At 42.5% G+C, this 15957-nt stretch overlaps 4 protein-coding genes across 6 annotated transcripts; 1 reads left to right on the top strand and 3 right to left on the bottom strand.

The window, feature by feature from the left end:
- Positions 1-1595: 1595 nt before the first annotated feature.
- On the bottom strand, positions 1596-6726 carry LOC129166913 (RNA-directed DNA polymerase from mobile element jockey). 2 transcript variants are annotated; one of them, XM_070542719.1, is made up of 4 exons: positions 6589-6726; positions 4704-4823; positions 4534-4621; positions 1596-4408 (listed from the first exon to the last, which is right to left on the bottom strand). In XM_070542719.1, the coding sequence occupies exon 4, from the start codon at positions 3899-3901 to the stop codon at positions 2087-2089; it is 1815 nt and encodes a 604-aa protein (XP_070398820.1). In that variant the 5' UTR covers positions 3902-4408; positions 4534-4621; positions 4704-4823; positions 6589-6726; the 3' UTR covers positions 1596-2086. The 2 variants fall into 2 exon arrangements, with proteins under 2 accessions (XP_070398820.1, XP_070398819.1); XM_070542718.1 differs by lacking the exon at positions 6589-6726 and having other exon boundaries at positions 1596-4621; positions 4704-6559.
- ndufb10 (NADH:ubiquinone oxidoreductase subunit B10) lies at positions 6612-8972 on the top strand. Its single transcript, XM_015945699.3, has 4 exons — positions 6612-7359; positions 7540-7678; positions 8550-8689; positions 8831-8972. The coding sequence occupies exons 1-4, from the start codon at positions 7140-7142 to the stop codon at positions 8917-8919; spliced, it is 588 nt and encodes a 195-aa protein (XP_015801185.1). The 5' UTR covers positions 6612-7139; the 3' UTR covers positions 8920-8972.
- Positions 8973-9887: 915 nt separating this feature from the next.
- rps2 (ribosomal protein S2) lies at positions 9888-11797 on the bottom strand. The gene is made up of 7 exons (XM_015945697.3): positions 11725-11797; positions 11305-11442; positions 11126-11215; positions 10834-10941; positions 10423-10756; positions 10090-10181; positions 9888-10012 (listed from the first exon to the last, which is right to left on the bottom strand). The coding sequence occupies exons 2-7, from the start codon at positions 11437-11439 to the stop codon at positions 9932-9934; spliced, it is 840 nt and encodes a 279-aa protein (XP_015801183.1). The 5' UTR covers positions 11440-11442; positions 11725-11797; the 3' UTR covers positions 9888-9931.
- A 139-nt stretch (positions 11798-11936) lies between these two features.
- rnf151 (ring finger protein 151) lies at positions 11937-15916 on the bottom strand. 2 transcript variants are annotated; one of them, XM_070542723.1, is made up of 5 exons: positions 15816-15916; positions 15346-15592; positions 14731-14900; positions 14537-14633; positions 11937-12661 (listed from the first exon to the last, which is right to left on the bottom strand). In XM_070542723.1, the coding sequence occupies exons 2-5, from the start codon at positions 15346-15348 to the stop codon at positions 12191-12193; spliced, it is 741 nt and encodes a 246-aa protein (XP_070398824.1). In that variant the 5' UTR covers positions 15349-15592; positions 15816-15916; the 3' UTR covers positions 11937-12190. The 2 variants fall into 2 exon arrangements, with proteins under 2 accessions (XP_070398824.1, XP_054606511.2); XM_054750536.2 differs by having other exon boundaries at positions 15346-15470; positions 15816-15903.
- Between the last annotated feature and the right edge of the window lie 41 nt (positions 15917-15957).

Below are 15957 nucleotides of genomic sequence, written 5' to 3'. Positions count from 1 at the left end.
CTGGCTCTTCGGTGAACTGCCTCCCGGCTAAATTGGTGAGCGACTCGGTGTCTGCACTGAGCCTGGCACTTATGAACATTTTTAACATTAGCCTCAGCACTGGAGTGTGCCCTAAGGTTTTTAAAGATGCGGTTGTTCAGCCAATATTGAAAAAACCTGGTCTGGATCTCTCCACTTATGAGAACTTCCGCCCTAAATCGAAAGTCCTGTTTCTCTTGAAGGTCCTTGAGAAAATTGTGCATGGTCAGATCTCTGCTCATATGAACAGCAACTCATTGTTGGATGTGTTTCAGTTCACCTTCGGACCACACCATAGCACTGAGTCTACTTTGATTAGGGTGCTAAATGACATTCTGGTGGCATCTGACTCTGGGTCTAGGGTACTGCTGCTCCAGCTGGACCTTTCAGCGGCTTTTGATACGGTCGATCACCATATTTTACTGGATCGGCTTGGGTTGGGGTGACGGGGGTGGCACATAAATGGTTCCGCTCCTACCTATCAAACTGATCCATCTCTGTCCAGATTGGTGACTGTGCATCCTCCTGTCTTCCACTGCCTAGGGGGATGCCACAAGGTTCCGTTCTTGGGCCATTGCTGTTTTCTATCTACCTTCTGCCTCTGGGCAACATCCTGAATCAGCATGGCCTGAGCTATCACATTTACGCTGATGATTGTCAACTATACGTAGAAATGGATGAGAAGAATGCAGGCTCGCGATTTGCTGCATGTTTAGATGACGTGAAGGGCTGGCTGGCATCCAACTTCTTAAAGTTAAATGAAAAGAAGTCTGAGTTTATTGTTTTTGACCCCCGCAACCACTATGGCTCTCACCCTGTTTGTGACTTTTTAACCCTCAACCCCAAACAGTGTGTTTCAAGTCTTGGTGTAAAGCTGGATGCTGAACTCACAATGGCCCCACAGATAAACTCCGTAGTGAGGTCTTGCTTTTTATCAGCTTCGCCGCCTGACTCGCCTCAGACAAATCCTGAAATTGAGGCATTTGGAGTCAGTCATCCATGCCTTCATTACCTCTCGCCTTGACTACGCAAACGCCCTCCTCGCGGGGTGAACGAGCATTTGCGCACGCTGCCCCAAAGCTGTGGAACTCGTTGCCCATTGGAGTTCGGCAGGCTCCAACTCTGGCGGGTTTTAAATCTCGTTTAAAGACCCACTTTTACGATTTGGCTTTTAGACAGTGACTCGTTTTAGTGTTTTATTGTGTCATTGTTTTAATGTGTTTTTAGTATTCATCATGTTTTATCTGCTTTGACTGGTATTGTTATCCTCTGTTTTAGTTCCCTAGAATGGTCGCGTTTTGTTTTAGCCTGTGCAGCACTTTGGGCAGCTCCCATGCAGTGTTTTAAATGTGCTATATAAATAAACAATGGTATGGTATGGTATGGTATGGTATGGTATGGTATGGTATGGTATGGTATGGTATGGTAAAAAGCACTTACTGCATAAACACAATCTGCAAACGCGATGACTCCGACACCACTGTGCGGGCTGCTCATAGGGTGGATTAATGTCCAGTGGTTGACGGCAGGCAGTAGTGTCCGTTGAATCCACCACAGATGTAGATCTATAAACACACACAGAAACAGTTTCAAATAGATAATTGAGTTTCTATAAAATCTGTTAAATAGTTTGTTAACCCTCTGGAGGCAGGTGTTGCAGATTTGCAACATTAAAACCTACCTACCAGAAGAAGAAGAAGAAGAAATCATTTCTATATCGCCTCTGAAGATAGAAATCATGAGGTGCTTCACAAAAACAAAAAATGTAAAAATATAAAAAAGAATTTAGAAAATGGTTAGAAATATATTTAAAATGAGCAAAAAATAGACAATTGTGATTAAAAAAAATTAAGAAAGACAGAGAGTGAATAGGAAAGAGGGAAATCAGTGGATCCTGAGGAAGATGGAATAGGTAGGGAGAGCAGAATAAAGAGAGAGTGGTGAAGAAGGTCATACAAAAGCCAGCTTGAACAAGTGAGTCTTCAGCTGCTTTTTAAAGGAGACCACTGATCTCAGGCTCAGGGGAAGAGAGTTCCAGAGTCTGGGGGTCACAGCAGCAAATGATCTGTCACCTTTGGTCTTTAGCCTGGTGCTGCACAACCAGTAGGCTTTGATCACTGGACCTCAGGGACCTGCTGGAGGAGTAGGGACTAAGAAGATCACCAATGTAAGATGGTGCTTGTCCATGTAAGGCCCTAAAGACCAGAACCAGGATCTTGAAATGAGCCCTGAAGTTGACTGGCAGCCAATGAAGCTGGAGGAGAAGCGGCGTGATGTGGGTGTGTTTGGAGGACTTGGTCAGAAGCCGAGCACAGGCATTCTGAACCACCTGCAGATGGTTCAGGGAGGTTCTGCTCAGACACGTGAAAAGAGAGTTACAGTAGTCTAAGCGTGAGGAGATGAAGGTGTGGATAACTGTCTCAAGTTCAGAGCGAGACAGAATGGGACTCAGCTTAATAATGTTCCTGAGATGGAAGAAGGAAGAGCGAACAAGAGAACTGACATGAGAATCCAGGGTGAGAGCTGGGTCAAAGGTCATGCCAAGATTCCTGACGGAAGGTTTGGTGTGAGAAGCAAGTTGACCAAGAGAGTCTCTGACTTTGAGAACCAGCTTGTCTGGGGCACAGATGAGGATCTCAGTCTTATCTTCATTCAGCTGAAGAAAGCTCCCAGCCATCCAGGTTTTGATAGAGTCTAAGCAGGTGTGTAACAACTGCAGCTTAGACATCTCATGGGGCTTAAAGGAGATGTACAGTTGGATGTCATCTGCATAAAGATGGTAGGAGATTCCTTTGAAGGAGCTCAGGATGTGCCTCTCCAGTAGCAGGTGATGGTCAACAGTGTCAAAGGCTGCAGTCAGGTCCAGCAGGACCAGAACAGAACAGTCCCCTGCATCACTGTGAGTCAGAAGGTCATTAGAGACCCTAAGAAGAGCTGTTTCAGTAGAATGAGCTCTACGAAAACCTGACTGGAAGCTATCATAGATGTTATGTTCATCAAGAGCAGCTGTGAATTGTTTAGCCACAACCTTTTCCAAGATCTTGGAGATGAACGGAAGTTTAGAGATGGGTCTGAAGCTGCTATGGAGAGAGGCATCAAGACTCAGTTTTTTAAGAAGCGGGTGGATTACAGCATTCTTAAAGTAAGCAGGGACCTGACCAGAAACCAGAGAAGCATTAATTATAGAGAGCACTCTGGGACCGATGGACTGAAAAGCACTTTTAAACAAAGATGAGGGTAAGATGTCGAGGGGGCATGCAGAGGTCCTCATAGAGTCAACTAGTTTGGTTAACTCAGGCAAAGAAACAGGAGCAAAGCTATCCAGGATGATGGGCCTAGTTGGAGTCGGGAGAGGCAGCGATAAGGCTGAAGGAGAGATGCTAGATCTAACCTTATTGACTTTGTCCACAAAGAAAGACAGAAAGTTCTCACAGTCTGCAACAGAGTGGATGGAGGCTGTAGGAGTGGCAGGAGAGACGATGCTGCTGATGGTGTTAAACAGCACCTTGGGGTTCCCTTTGCTCTGGGACACCAGGTTGGAGAAATAGGAAACCCTAGCGTCTCTGACTGCAGAGTTAAAGGATGTCAGAAGATCCTTTAGGTGCAGCAGATGGACGTGGAGATGGGTTTTCTTCCACAAACGCTCAGTTTTTCTGCATTGGCGCTTTAGGCTGCGAAGGCTGTCATTAAACCAGGGAGTAGGGTTCACTGCAGGAACTGATCTGGTTCTGACAGGACAGATGTTGTCCAGAATGGAGAGGCAGTGCTCGTTGAACTGAGAAGTTAAGGAACCTGGGTCGTTATCAGAAGAACAGGATGGATCAAAAGCAGCAGAAAAATAGCCAGGGATCATCTGTGATTTTGTGCACCTCACTAATTGCATATCTGGTATAATTAATTTGTCACTCTAACAGGTTGTTTATTTCTAATATTTTAATGTTCAGATTTTTTCTAATACGTCTATTGGCCCTATTTAGAGAACAGATGGCGATAAAAATCACCATTAAATCAGTTTAACATTCTTAGATTTAAAAACATCTAAGTCATTTTGTGGTCCGTGCAGTGGCGGATCTAGGATTTTTCTGAGGGTGGGGCCATCAAGGGGCCACAATATTTATAGAGGGGCCACGTACAGTCCAACATACTTGCATACTATTCCCAGTTTTGTATGGTAGATACAGTTTACCCCAACACCATGTTGAAAAACATCAATGCAATTGTACATCAATTTTTACTGTACATTGACAAAATACAACCACACACAGCATTTGAGAAATTTTAGCATTCAATTTATTTTGCAAAGCCACAAATATCAGGTTAAAATATGTTTGTGTGTGGAAAAAACACCAGAAGAATATCACAGGACCCTCTGCTCTTGACTGGGAAATGTCTGGTGGGAAGTCAATTAAATAAGTCTGAGTCAGTTGCTTATATCTCTCAACCTTTAACATTCATGGCATTCAGAATCTGCAAGTGACTGACTGCAAAATTCAATTAAATTTAAAGAGCCTTTACAAAATGAGAAGCACACCACCAGGTCCTACTGGAACAGAACACCGTTCTGATGTCTGCGCAGGATTCTGTGCATCACACTGGAAGATGTCTGAAAACAGCAAATGAGAAATTATCTAACATAAGCCAAATACATACACAAGCATTTATTACTTTCAAAGATCAATGTTTACCATTTGATCCTGCAGGATTAGTATTGATTGGTGACTCTGGTGGCCCAGCAGGATGGAAGGTTGAGTCATTAACTTCACTCTGGTTGTCTGAATTGGAGAGAGTCTTGTCCCAGTTTGCAGCTAAAATACAAATATATGTCAAACTCCAGCTAAATCCAGCCAAAACTTTGTTTTCTATGAGACCACATTTTTATTTATTTGAAATTGAAGACTTCAAAGATTGGACTATAAAGATGAGATGTGGTAGATGTAGACAAAGAAACCAATACAATTTAAATCCATTATGTTAATGTTATAGTAAATCACATCACCATGAAGCGGAAGAATTCAGTAAACATATGTGCCATTAGTACAAGATAACAACATCATTTAACAAATTTGAGATAATGGTGATTTTTTATTTTTACCTAGAATAATGGCAGGAAAAGTTGGACTAACAAAGGAATATCCAAAACACAAAATCTCTTTGGAAAACTTAACCTTGACCTTACTTAATCAACCAATTAGAAAATTCAGTGTTTCAAACAAGGACTTTTCCCACACATTTTACAATACATCAAAATGTCACAATTTAGGGAAACCTTGAAGGAATTGTGGGAAAGGAAACTTAACTGCAACATTACTGATGATGAATGGAAAGATGCTTTGAGAAACGTAAAATCATTTACTAAAGGGAAGCAACTTTGCCACTAATGATTTGTCACGATTAACAACTTCTATCAATTTAAACAATAATCCTTTATTTTTGGTGCTTGGAATAACTGACCCAATTATTACTGATAAATATAAAAAGCTCAATGCAAATTTTCTGTGCAAGAAAATGACTCCACATTAACTGGATCAGCTCCAAGATAAAATGGGAAAAGGTTATCCTCAATTATAAGCAGAACACACTGGGCAGCATTAGGTCGTTTATAAGTGGTCAGTCCGTCCTGCTGGATAATGTGGTGCAATCATGATCTTTTTACAAAAGATTATGCGATGGCGGTGAAAAGGGAGCTTGGGGGCGGTCTCTGCGCTGCCACGGACTTCAGTTTATCTTGGACATAACTTGCTTTTTATTGCGATCAAAGCCACACTCATTAAGCTTTTTTAACAAGCCGCTCCAGAAGGTGTCTGTCCCCGTGCAGTCTCTGGTGATCTGAGCTTCAACTCTTACGGAGAGGCTCCCCGGCCATCATCTCAGCTGATTCTGTTTAGAAAAGCCAAACTTACGGCCCATGTTTACTTTCATTTTCAATATAGTTGCCGGCCGGAGCTCGGCAGTAACTGCCCACGTGATCATGATACCCCCTTCTGTTGCGCCAAGTTGTAATATGCATTCACAAGTCCGGCGTTGCGGTGATATTAGTATCAACCGTGGCAGCACGAATGCCACAAAATTCCCGCAACACCATGCCGCCACGGCGCGTTTATATTACACGTACGCTGATTTCCCAGCATGGTATGTCCTACAAGAGGCTGTCTCTCGTGTTTATCTGACATGACTGTTGCACAATAAAAATTATATTCTTTCTGACCTGATAAAGGGGGAATGGAGGTCCCTTGCCCTGTTCCAGCCTCTGGTCTACTGCCTCCTGCTGCTCTCTCTCTGATTTCTCCATGCTCGTTCTCACCAGCTGACACACTCACTCTCTTGGGAAAAAACTGCAGAATTCCCGCCTGTATCTGACCCTTTCTTTTCATGTTCTCTATCAGACAGTGCCAACTATTAACACACGAAATGCAGATTACAAAAGAAGTACATGGATTAGCAAGGGCTAACGTTTTTTCACAAGCCCTTTTTAACATTACCTTTAACTAATGTCGGCATTGCTTTCCATTGGACTTATTGTCAGAATTGACTTACATGGCAACTGTGAGTAAACAGTGATTCGTGACTTACCAACAAATTCCTCATAACGTGGACTCTCATCAGATCCGATGTCGGTTGAAAAGTTCTCCCTTCTTGGAATCTTTCAAATCTTCTTCTGTTGGATTTCACACACTATTTTGCTCCTTAGCGCCACACGGCCACTAGTGTTTAGACTCGGAATTGCATCCACCTATAATCTCATCACCGCACAAAGGACAGATGAGTGACAGGACAGGGGCACTACAGGGGCCAATCATATTTCAGCAGGGGCCAGTGCCCCTGTGGCCCCGCCCCTAGAACCGCCAATGGGTCCGTGAGGATTAATAATTTGACAATATTCTGGGATTAGTGACGGTGTGTAGCTCTCTACCGACATCTACAGGCTTTAACAGGTACTACAGACCAACCCCTTACTTGACTCTTCGACCTTCAGACTTCAAATGTTGAGGAAGCTCACGTTTATTTTTAGTTATATACACATGTATAAAAACTCTTAAGATAAATCAAACAAAACTTTAAATAATTTTGAATATTTTTAATATTTTGACGTCTAATTCGCCATTGTGTCGACACTAGTGCGCATGCGCCACTCTGAAGGAGCTCTGTCGAGGTCGAACTGTCGGATTTGTTTTGGGAGCCAAACAGAGCAAAAAATGCCTGAAGACCACGATAAAGACGCGTATCCCGCGCCTCCGAGGCAGACTCCGGTTGTCGATAAACAAACAGCATTGCCAAACCTAACTTTAATTCTGACTAAAGCCTTTTACTACGCCGTGGACCTGCCCGTCACCACATTTAGAGGTAGGAGAAGCTAACTGCTAACACGATTGCTTTTACCCGAATTACACCTCTTCATTAACTTGTCTTGTTTCTTTAATTAACAAAGATGTATATGTAGTGTTGCACCATAAATCATTGTGCTAGAGGAATGGCGGTGTTCTCCGTAGTCCTTTGGTCTGAAACCGGTGTTTATTTATCCAGAGACTGTGGACAGCATCAGGTCGAAAAACAGGCCGGTGTACTACCATCAGAAGTTCCGCCGTGTTCCCGACCTGACGGACTGTGTGGAGGGAGACTACCCCTGCTACTTCGAGGCCGAGATGCAGTGGAAGAGAGACTAGTGAGTAGCACCACAGCTGCCCTCAGACATCAATAACAAGTTCAGTCACTGACAGAAGCTCAGACTCTCATGCTTGTTGTGAACGAGTGTGCTTCTTAAAACGGAACTGTTCTTCTAGTGGTGAAACGTTTAAATGCCATATGTAAGAGGCAGTGCTGCCATGACAACCCAGTGGTGAGACCATATTTAAGCTAAAGGACATTTTCCAGCTACAAACTAATCTGGATTTTCTGTAGCTCAGGAGTGCCACTGCTATTCCTAATCTGTATTCAAAGTGTGACAAAGTTTAACCTTCTTTTGTTTCATTTTTTGTGTGTTTTGATGCAGTTTTTAGATTTTAGCAGGTCATCTTGACCTCGTCTCTCATAAGACATCTCAAGACGTCTATTGTTAAAGAAAGGTTAAATAATTAATATTTATAGCTTTGATAAACAGACGTTTTTGTGTGAATTTAAGATTTAAAGGCTCGTGTAAGGACAAACATAAATATGGAAACATTCCATATAAAAATCTGCAAAGCATGAAAAACAGAAAATCCTAAAATGTAATGAAGGAAACTTGAGACCTTTCTCAGCACAGCTGTCAGTCTGAACCATCCCTCTGTTGCTGTTGATGGGACAAAGGTGATTAAGAGGAAAAGAGCTTAGTTTCTTTCTTTTTTTTTTAACTGTGTCCTGTCTGGCTGTGAAGCAAGCAGAATTGATGTCTGAATGCTGGTAACAAGCCTTACAGATTTATTCTCAGGTGGAGCATCAAAGCGTCTGCTTTAAATGTCACGCCTGATACTCAAAATTTTATTGTTAAGAGCTTAGTTTCTACTGAAAATGACCGTCAGTAACCAGTGCTCCTCGTGGGTTATGTTCTCCCACAGCATTGTGGATCAGGAGATCGTGAAGGTGATCCAGAAGCGTATGGGGGCCTGTCAGCAGAGAGAAGGTAACAGCTACATACAGAACTGTGCCAAGGAGTTACAGCAGTTTGAGGAGGTGACCAAAAACTACCAGCTACGCTGTGAGTGCCCGTCTGCTGACAGAGTATTGTTTATTTCACTGCAACATTAAAACAAGTTCAAGATTTTGAAACGTGTATTTTAAATATCTCCATGTTTAAATAAATGAAAACAGAACTTAACATTTCTCTGCATGTTTTCAGATGGAGACTTGGGAGCGTATGCTAATGCGAGGAAATGTCTAATGAAGCAAAAGGAGCGAATGATAGCTGCTCAGGCTCAGAGCTCCTAAACCATCCTCAACCTGTCCTGTTAGTTGTAAAATAAAGTGTAAGTGATGAAAAACTGTCTTTGTACCCATTTCTAATGTTGAGCTCACCATGTTTTCATTGCGGGTAGTTTTCCATCTACCCTAGTTACACATTTGTGGGTGAAAGTCCCAATGGTTTGTGGTCATTTTAATTTCCAGTTACCAAAGTAGTACAATAAATTACGTTTAATTAGAGCTCGGGCATAATCTGTGCATCTTTCCAACATGTTGACTGGACCTGAGGAAAATCGGGAAATAAAATCATCCAATAATTGTTGATTTGAGGGACTTCCTTGGCATTGGGCTTTAACCCTCAAAATACTTTCATGAGAATAAGTTTACATCTTAATATTTCTGGTATTTTGTGCTTTAACAATCATATTGCACCTCACATTTAAAATCCATCTGTGGCAGAATCAGATGTTAACAGGAAAAGTATTTAGACCTGTAATATACCAAACATTTGCTATAGAGCCAGCTTAACTCATTTACCGCCATTACCAAGTCGCCCAACCGCTCATTGCCATTGACTGGTTTTCAATTGCATTTTTAAAATGGTGGCCGTCGGAACGAGCTCTCGCACCGTGAAAACATCACAGCTCTAAATCAGATCTTCATCCGTGTCACATGTCCCAAGATCAGGAAGCAGAAAATCCATGTAGTTTTGTGCTGCTGTGAAGAAAGTGAGGCCTGAACCGGAAAAGCTTCACAATCAGACAACGGATTATGAAAGAATGGTCAACACTAGAAACACACTGAATCTTCCTGGTGTAATCTTTTGGTAGTTTTGGCGTTTACATGATCATGGAGCACAGTATTCTGACTCCAGTCAGAATGGTGAAAACGCTGGCAGTCAGGGCTTTTTAATCAGGAAACAGCTGGCAGTGAATGAGTTAATGATCAGTATTTTTCAGTTTACATTAACAAGCACAAAGCAGAATCACAGGACATGATGTTTCAGAACGTTTATTCAGCGTTTCACTGTACAAAATGTTTAGGAGGCAGCTGCCTGCACAGCCTGGCCCCTCTGCACAGACACCCTGGTGTGAGTCTTGGCCAGATGGTCGGTGAACTCCTGAAACAGACAACAATCATCAGTTACATATAAAACATGTTACAATCAGAACTTTATATGTGGTCAAGTGTACCGACCTGGTATGGAGACTTTGTGAAGACGGTCTCCTTCCACAGATCAGGGGTCAGGTAGCTGTAAGTCTTTGAGATGGCATCAAAGGTGGCCTTCGCTGCAAAGAAAATAAAACAATGAATATGCCAAATGCGGAAGGTGGTCACCAAAATGGTAAAGAACTGCAATAAATGTTGAATATTTTATTAGGGAACAGAGAAGACCACTGCAGCGTCTTCCTGCCGTGCAACGTTCATTAATTTCTCTCCAGATGACGACAACCGCACCACTGAACAGGTGAAGCTGAGCAGAGCGAGGAGAAACCCAGTCACAACAAGCAGAACCAAAGAGAATCTTACCAAAGTTGCCGAGGGTGGCAGTGCAGCCCCTGGCGGAGGTGTAGCAGTCATCAATACCAGCCATCATGAGCAGCTTCTTGGGCACAGGGGCAGACACGATCCCAGTCCCTCGGGGAGCTGGGATGAGACGCACCAGGACAGAGCCACAGCGGCCGGTCACCTTGCAGGGCACAGTGTGGGGTTTGCCGATCTTGTTACCCCAGTATCCTCTCCTGACGGGGACAATGGAAAGCTTGGCAAGGATGATGGCTCCACGGATGGCTGTGGCCACCTCCTTGGAGCACTTCACTCCCAGACCAACATGGCCATTGTAGTCACCAATGGCAACAAAGGCCTGTAAACAAAAGCAAAGTTAAACCATTTGGGAGCTCGACTAATGCGGTGCAGAGCAGTATGGTTTCAGATGCTCACCTTGAACCTTGTGCGCTGACCAGCCCTGGTCTGCTTCTGGACGGGCATGATCTTCAACACCTCGTCTTTCAGACCAGAACCCAGGAAGAAGTCGATGATCTCAGACTCCTTCAAAAAAAAGGAAATTTCAGTGAGTTTAAACCAGTGGTGCATTTAGAACAGTGTTAAAAACTTCTGCAGCAGCAACACATCGATATTAAAAATCTACTTTCATTCATAGCTAGAGACCCATCAATGTTCTAAACTATTGCTTTAGACTCATTAGCTTCATTTTATTTTCAACTAAACGTACCTTGATGGGCAGAGAGTACAGGTAGATCTCCTCCAGAGACTTGATCTTCATGTCCTTAACCAGGCGGCCCAGCTTGGTGACCGGCACCCACTAAGCGGACAAGATAGACTGTTAACCCCAACCCATTAAAAGCTGGAAGAAAAAAAAAACCCGCAGAAGCTGGAAGACATAAAACTAACCTCCTTGTCCTCAGACTTGCCACCCCGGGCACCACGACCCCTTCCACGGCCTCTGCCGCGTCCACGGCCCCGACCGCGGCCACCTGCGCCAAAACCTCCGCGAAAACCTCCTCTACCACCGGCGTCGTCCGCCATTTGCTGTTTAAAACCAAACCAAATCAAATTAGACTCGTGCAGCTATGTAATGAACAGAACATATTGGGTTTTAGTAGCACAAAAGACACGAGACGTTCCGCCGCACTACCGGTTCATCCTTCTATTAAAACACTAAATGTATTACAATCTGCTCAAAAATATGTGCGGAAACATGATTAAGAATGTTAGTATGTTATGTAAATTAGAAACGAATGTATTATGATAACTGATACGCCAGATGATAGAGGATTTTGTTCAGAGGGGAAAATGTTGAATCTCACTTACGTGATCGTTAAAACAGGAAGAAGACCCGGAAATTGTTCAGCCCAGTTTTATCTGAACGTGTTATCGCGATAACTCCTCCGTGTAGGGGGAAAATTGGCTCACAGCTGCTCCCTGCTGACGTCTTCGCGGAAATAATTTGTGTGTGGTTGATTTGGGATTTGGATTATACAGTTTGTTCCTAAATTATTTTATTGTCAAAATAAAAAAGTTCAAACGTTTTATTTTTTTAATGAAACAAGAAAAAAACATTTTATTCATTGTTGTCCTATTAAATCAAGACAAGATGCATCAACAATACAATGTCAAATATTTATTTACAAAAAGTTAAAGCTACCAAACCTACAGTAGAAAATAGCTCAAATTCACACACTTTAATCCATCTTCTATCTGATTTGTTAAAATACACACATTTTCAGAAAATTAACACAAGCATAAACACACACATCAAGTCAACAAGGATCCTTCTTTAGCTGTTGCTGCTGTTGCTAGGAGTTGTCCCACTGGAGCTGCCACTGCTCTCCCCCAGATCCTCCTCCTCCACCTCGTGTAGATCATCCATCACTTCCAGGCTCTCACAGATGAGTCTAATCTGTCTCCTCATGTGGGCCATGGTGCATTGCATCCTTTTCATCTTCCTTTGTAAGGCAGCAGCAATGGTCCTGTGGTTCTGCTGTCTGGCTTCATATTCCTGCCTCAGCTGCTTGTAGCAGTTGTGCTGAGCCTGTGTGTGGTGGGTGAGGATTGTACCACAGCCCATGTGGCAGGGCTCGCGCCAGTGTTCGCAGTGGCGTGCGTGGGTGTCCAGGTCTCTACGGAGAAGCTGCGCCCTGCAGCCCCGGTACCGGCACGGGACAAGCTCGTACTGGCAGCTCATGCTATGGCAGTACTGCTCTGAGAGGGCGAAGCTGTCTGAACAACCACGGATCTCATTTTTACACTGACAGACACAAGCACACAGAAATACAAAATTAATAATAAATTACAAACAATGGCACTTTCCATCCTCCCTTAACTAGTAGAATAAGGCACAGCAAATTCAAAAGTGTTAATTTTCTGGTGTTGGTCCAATTAATCACCAAGAATAGTTCATTTAACACTAAAACGAGTTATATAGTTGATATGTAACACTGACGTGAGAGTTACAACCCAGTGTTAAAAATGAGTGTTTCCCTATCAACTCTGTAGGTGTCATTTAGGACAAAATAACTCCTGAAAATCTAACTCTGAACTCCCACAGCAGCTGTAACACCTGCAGAGTTAATTTGTAGACTCCACCCTTTTATTCTAAAAGTTGGACTGGTAGCGACCTGCAGTGGGCAAGGTGCATTGTGGGTAGTCATGTTTTTAGATAGGTTGTTCTATTTTGAGGTGTTTATGCATGTTGATTTTGAGGAGTTGTGTTGTTCTTGGTTAGTACTTTGTTCACTGTTGCAAACGTGGTTTTGCTTGTTATGTCATGTTTGTGAGTGAGGAGGCCGGTCAAAAGAATGGGACCGCTGTGTGGTCCACTGTCACAATAAAAATGTGGTGCATGGTCCACGCTACATGCTCTGGACTCTACTCCTTGTGATCCTCTCCCACTGAATGATTGCAGTCATGAGGTGTACAAGGCTTGAGTTAGCCAGTGTCTGTTAGTGTAACTGGTGGCTTCCTGGCATGGCACACTGAAAAGTAATAAAATTAATTAAATAATGGTGTTGATGAATAACTTGAGTAAAATAGTGACTCTGAATATTAACACTGGATATAGTGAACATGTTACACTGATTAGTGTTAAATACACATTAAAGTGACACCTTTAACACTGAAATGTCAAAGTACACTGGAAAGTGTCATAAAATAACACTATAAATGAGTAAAATTTTTAACACTATCAAAGTGTAATTTTAACACTGGTCTGGTGAGGATTATAGAAACACTGCGATAGTGTTAAAAATAACACTATCCGAGTTAAATTTACACTGACGATTTTGCTCAGATCAAAATCAGCATCGACCAATGTCAGTCATGTCTTAATCTATCGGTATCGGTCCGATACGAAAAACTGGGCCAGTATTAACAACCAACATATTTTTCATCTAGTTGGGGCGGTTCGCAGCCAAGTGTGAAGCATCTGGAATGAGAATCAGCTCCTCTAAATCCAAGACCAACGTCTTGAGTCGGAAAAGGGTAGAATGCCTTTTCCAGGTCAGAGATGAGGTCCTGCCTCAAGTAAAGGAATTTGGGTATCTCGGGGTCTTGTTCACGAGTGAGGGGCAGATGTATGATGCATGAGATCGACAGGCAGATTGATGCTGCGTTGGCAATAAAGTGGGTTTTGTATCGGTCTATCGTGGTGAAGAGAGAGCTGAGCCGGAAGGCCAAGCTCTCGATTTACCATTCGATCTACGTTCCTATACCCTCATCAATGGTCACGAGCTTTGGGTAGTGACCGAAAGAACGAGATCGCAGATAAAAGCGGCCAAAACGAGTTTTCTCTGCAGGGTGCCTGGGCTCTTCCTTAGCGATAGAGTGAGAAGCTCGGTCATAACAGTGATATTAATATTGGTTTCAGCCCAAAATTTCATTACATAGAATATACCTTTCCTCATATGCTTAATTCAATCAGTAAATTTATTCCATTTTGTGGTAATACAATGCCATATATTTGATTATGTTTATTTGTTTTACATATTGGGAAAACAGTAGTTTTTGGTTTGGACATTTTATTTAGCTCCTTCTGTTCAGGACTAGGTTTTGAAAAAGTAAATCAATACACCATAAAAGTCAATATAGTCTGATTCGATTTAAAAGCCTATTTTCTGTTTCCTACCTTGATCTTCATGCGTCCGATAGATTTACTCAACTTGAACATGACAAAGATCAAGTTTGGGTTCACTGGCTTCCTGCAGCAGGGGCATGTCTCTTGTCTGTACAGGATTTAAATACCAATGTGTCACTGAATCTCCATAGGATGCATCATCTTCTATTATGCTTCTTTTTTCAGACATCAAACATTTTCAGGACCTTTTCAGCCATTGCAAGATACACTTCTTGCAGAAAATATGATGGCATGCACTTCTTACAGGACACCTGAGGACCCCTTGGCAAATGGTGCAGATCAAATCATAGTCTGGTGGGTCCACAAAGAGCTCCACGTCATAGCCCCCACTTTGTGTTGACACATCTGGGTCTGCCTGAAATTATTAATGAAAGAGATTGCATGCATTTCATAACCAAAAATGAGAATTTTCTCACTATAGCAGTCAGCCCTGTTTCATAGATCCCTGTTTTCAGCATAAAAGAAGAGACAACAAAAGGGAATTGTTCTGGAAAGTCACATGACTGATCACATGATTACAAAATAAATAATACCTCATTACCATTTTCTGAATTTTCCCTTTTAAATTCTATAAAAAATATACAGTCTGTCTATATTTCATGATAGAATTCTGTAATTAAATCAAACGTTATCCGGTAAAATAAATACACAAAGTTCATTGCAATGAACGTAGTTCATTCTATTGTAATTTAAGCTTTTTTAGACACACAACATAACAAATAATTAATTGACATTCATCAGAAAATAAAATCCCACATGAAAACAAATAAACATAGAAACAGAAACTACTTTCTACTCACCATGACCGTCTTCCTCCTTTAGCGTGTTTCCATTAACGGAGTTGGTTTACTCCATATCGATCCTCTCACATGTCACACACCGAACACACACCCGCGTTATCAACACAAAACACACATGAACATTCCTGACAAAACAAGAAGACAGCGCGCGCGTCCGTGCGCGAGAGTTGTCAAATGGAAACAGTAAATATGCCAGCATGGGGACCCGCCTTTCCCTGCTCTTCTAGCACCAGTCAAGCGCTTCGGCCTGTAAAACGTGAAAAGCTTCAGCTACTTCCTTTGTTGTAGGCCTCGCTGACAAAACAATTGAAACCATTCGTCATTTAACACATTAAAACTCGACCCGCTTCACGATTTTTCTGTTCACTTCTTAGGTGGTAGATTATGTTTAATCTAAATCACAGGTGTCAAACTCGGGTCCTCGAGGGCTGCTATCCCACACGCTTTAGTGTTTTCCTGTTTCAACAGACCTGATTTCTTCTGGAGAGCTTGGTGGGCTGCTGCACTGGTGAACCGGCTGTGAAGGAGCAGGGAAACAACAGAAAGATGCAGGATGCCGGCCCCCGAGGTCTGAAGTTTGACACTCCCGATCTAAATGTTAAATATACTTTA

This window comes from Nothobranchius furzeri, chromosome 12 (assembly GCF_043380555.1).
Source record: "Nothobranchius furzeri strain GRZ-AD chromosome 12, NfurGRZ-RIMD1, whole genome shotgun sequence".
Taxonomy (NCBI): domain Eukaryota; kingdom Metazoa; phylum Chordata; class Actinopteri; order Cyprinodontiformes; family Nothobranchiidae; genus Nothobranchius; species Nothobranchius furzeri.
This window is presented reverse-complemented; position numbering and strand designations above follow the sequence as displayed.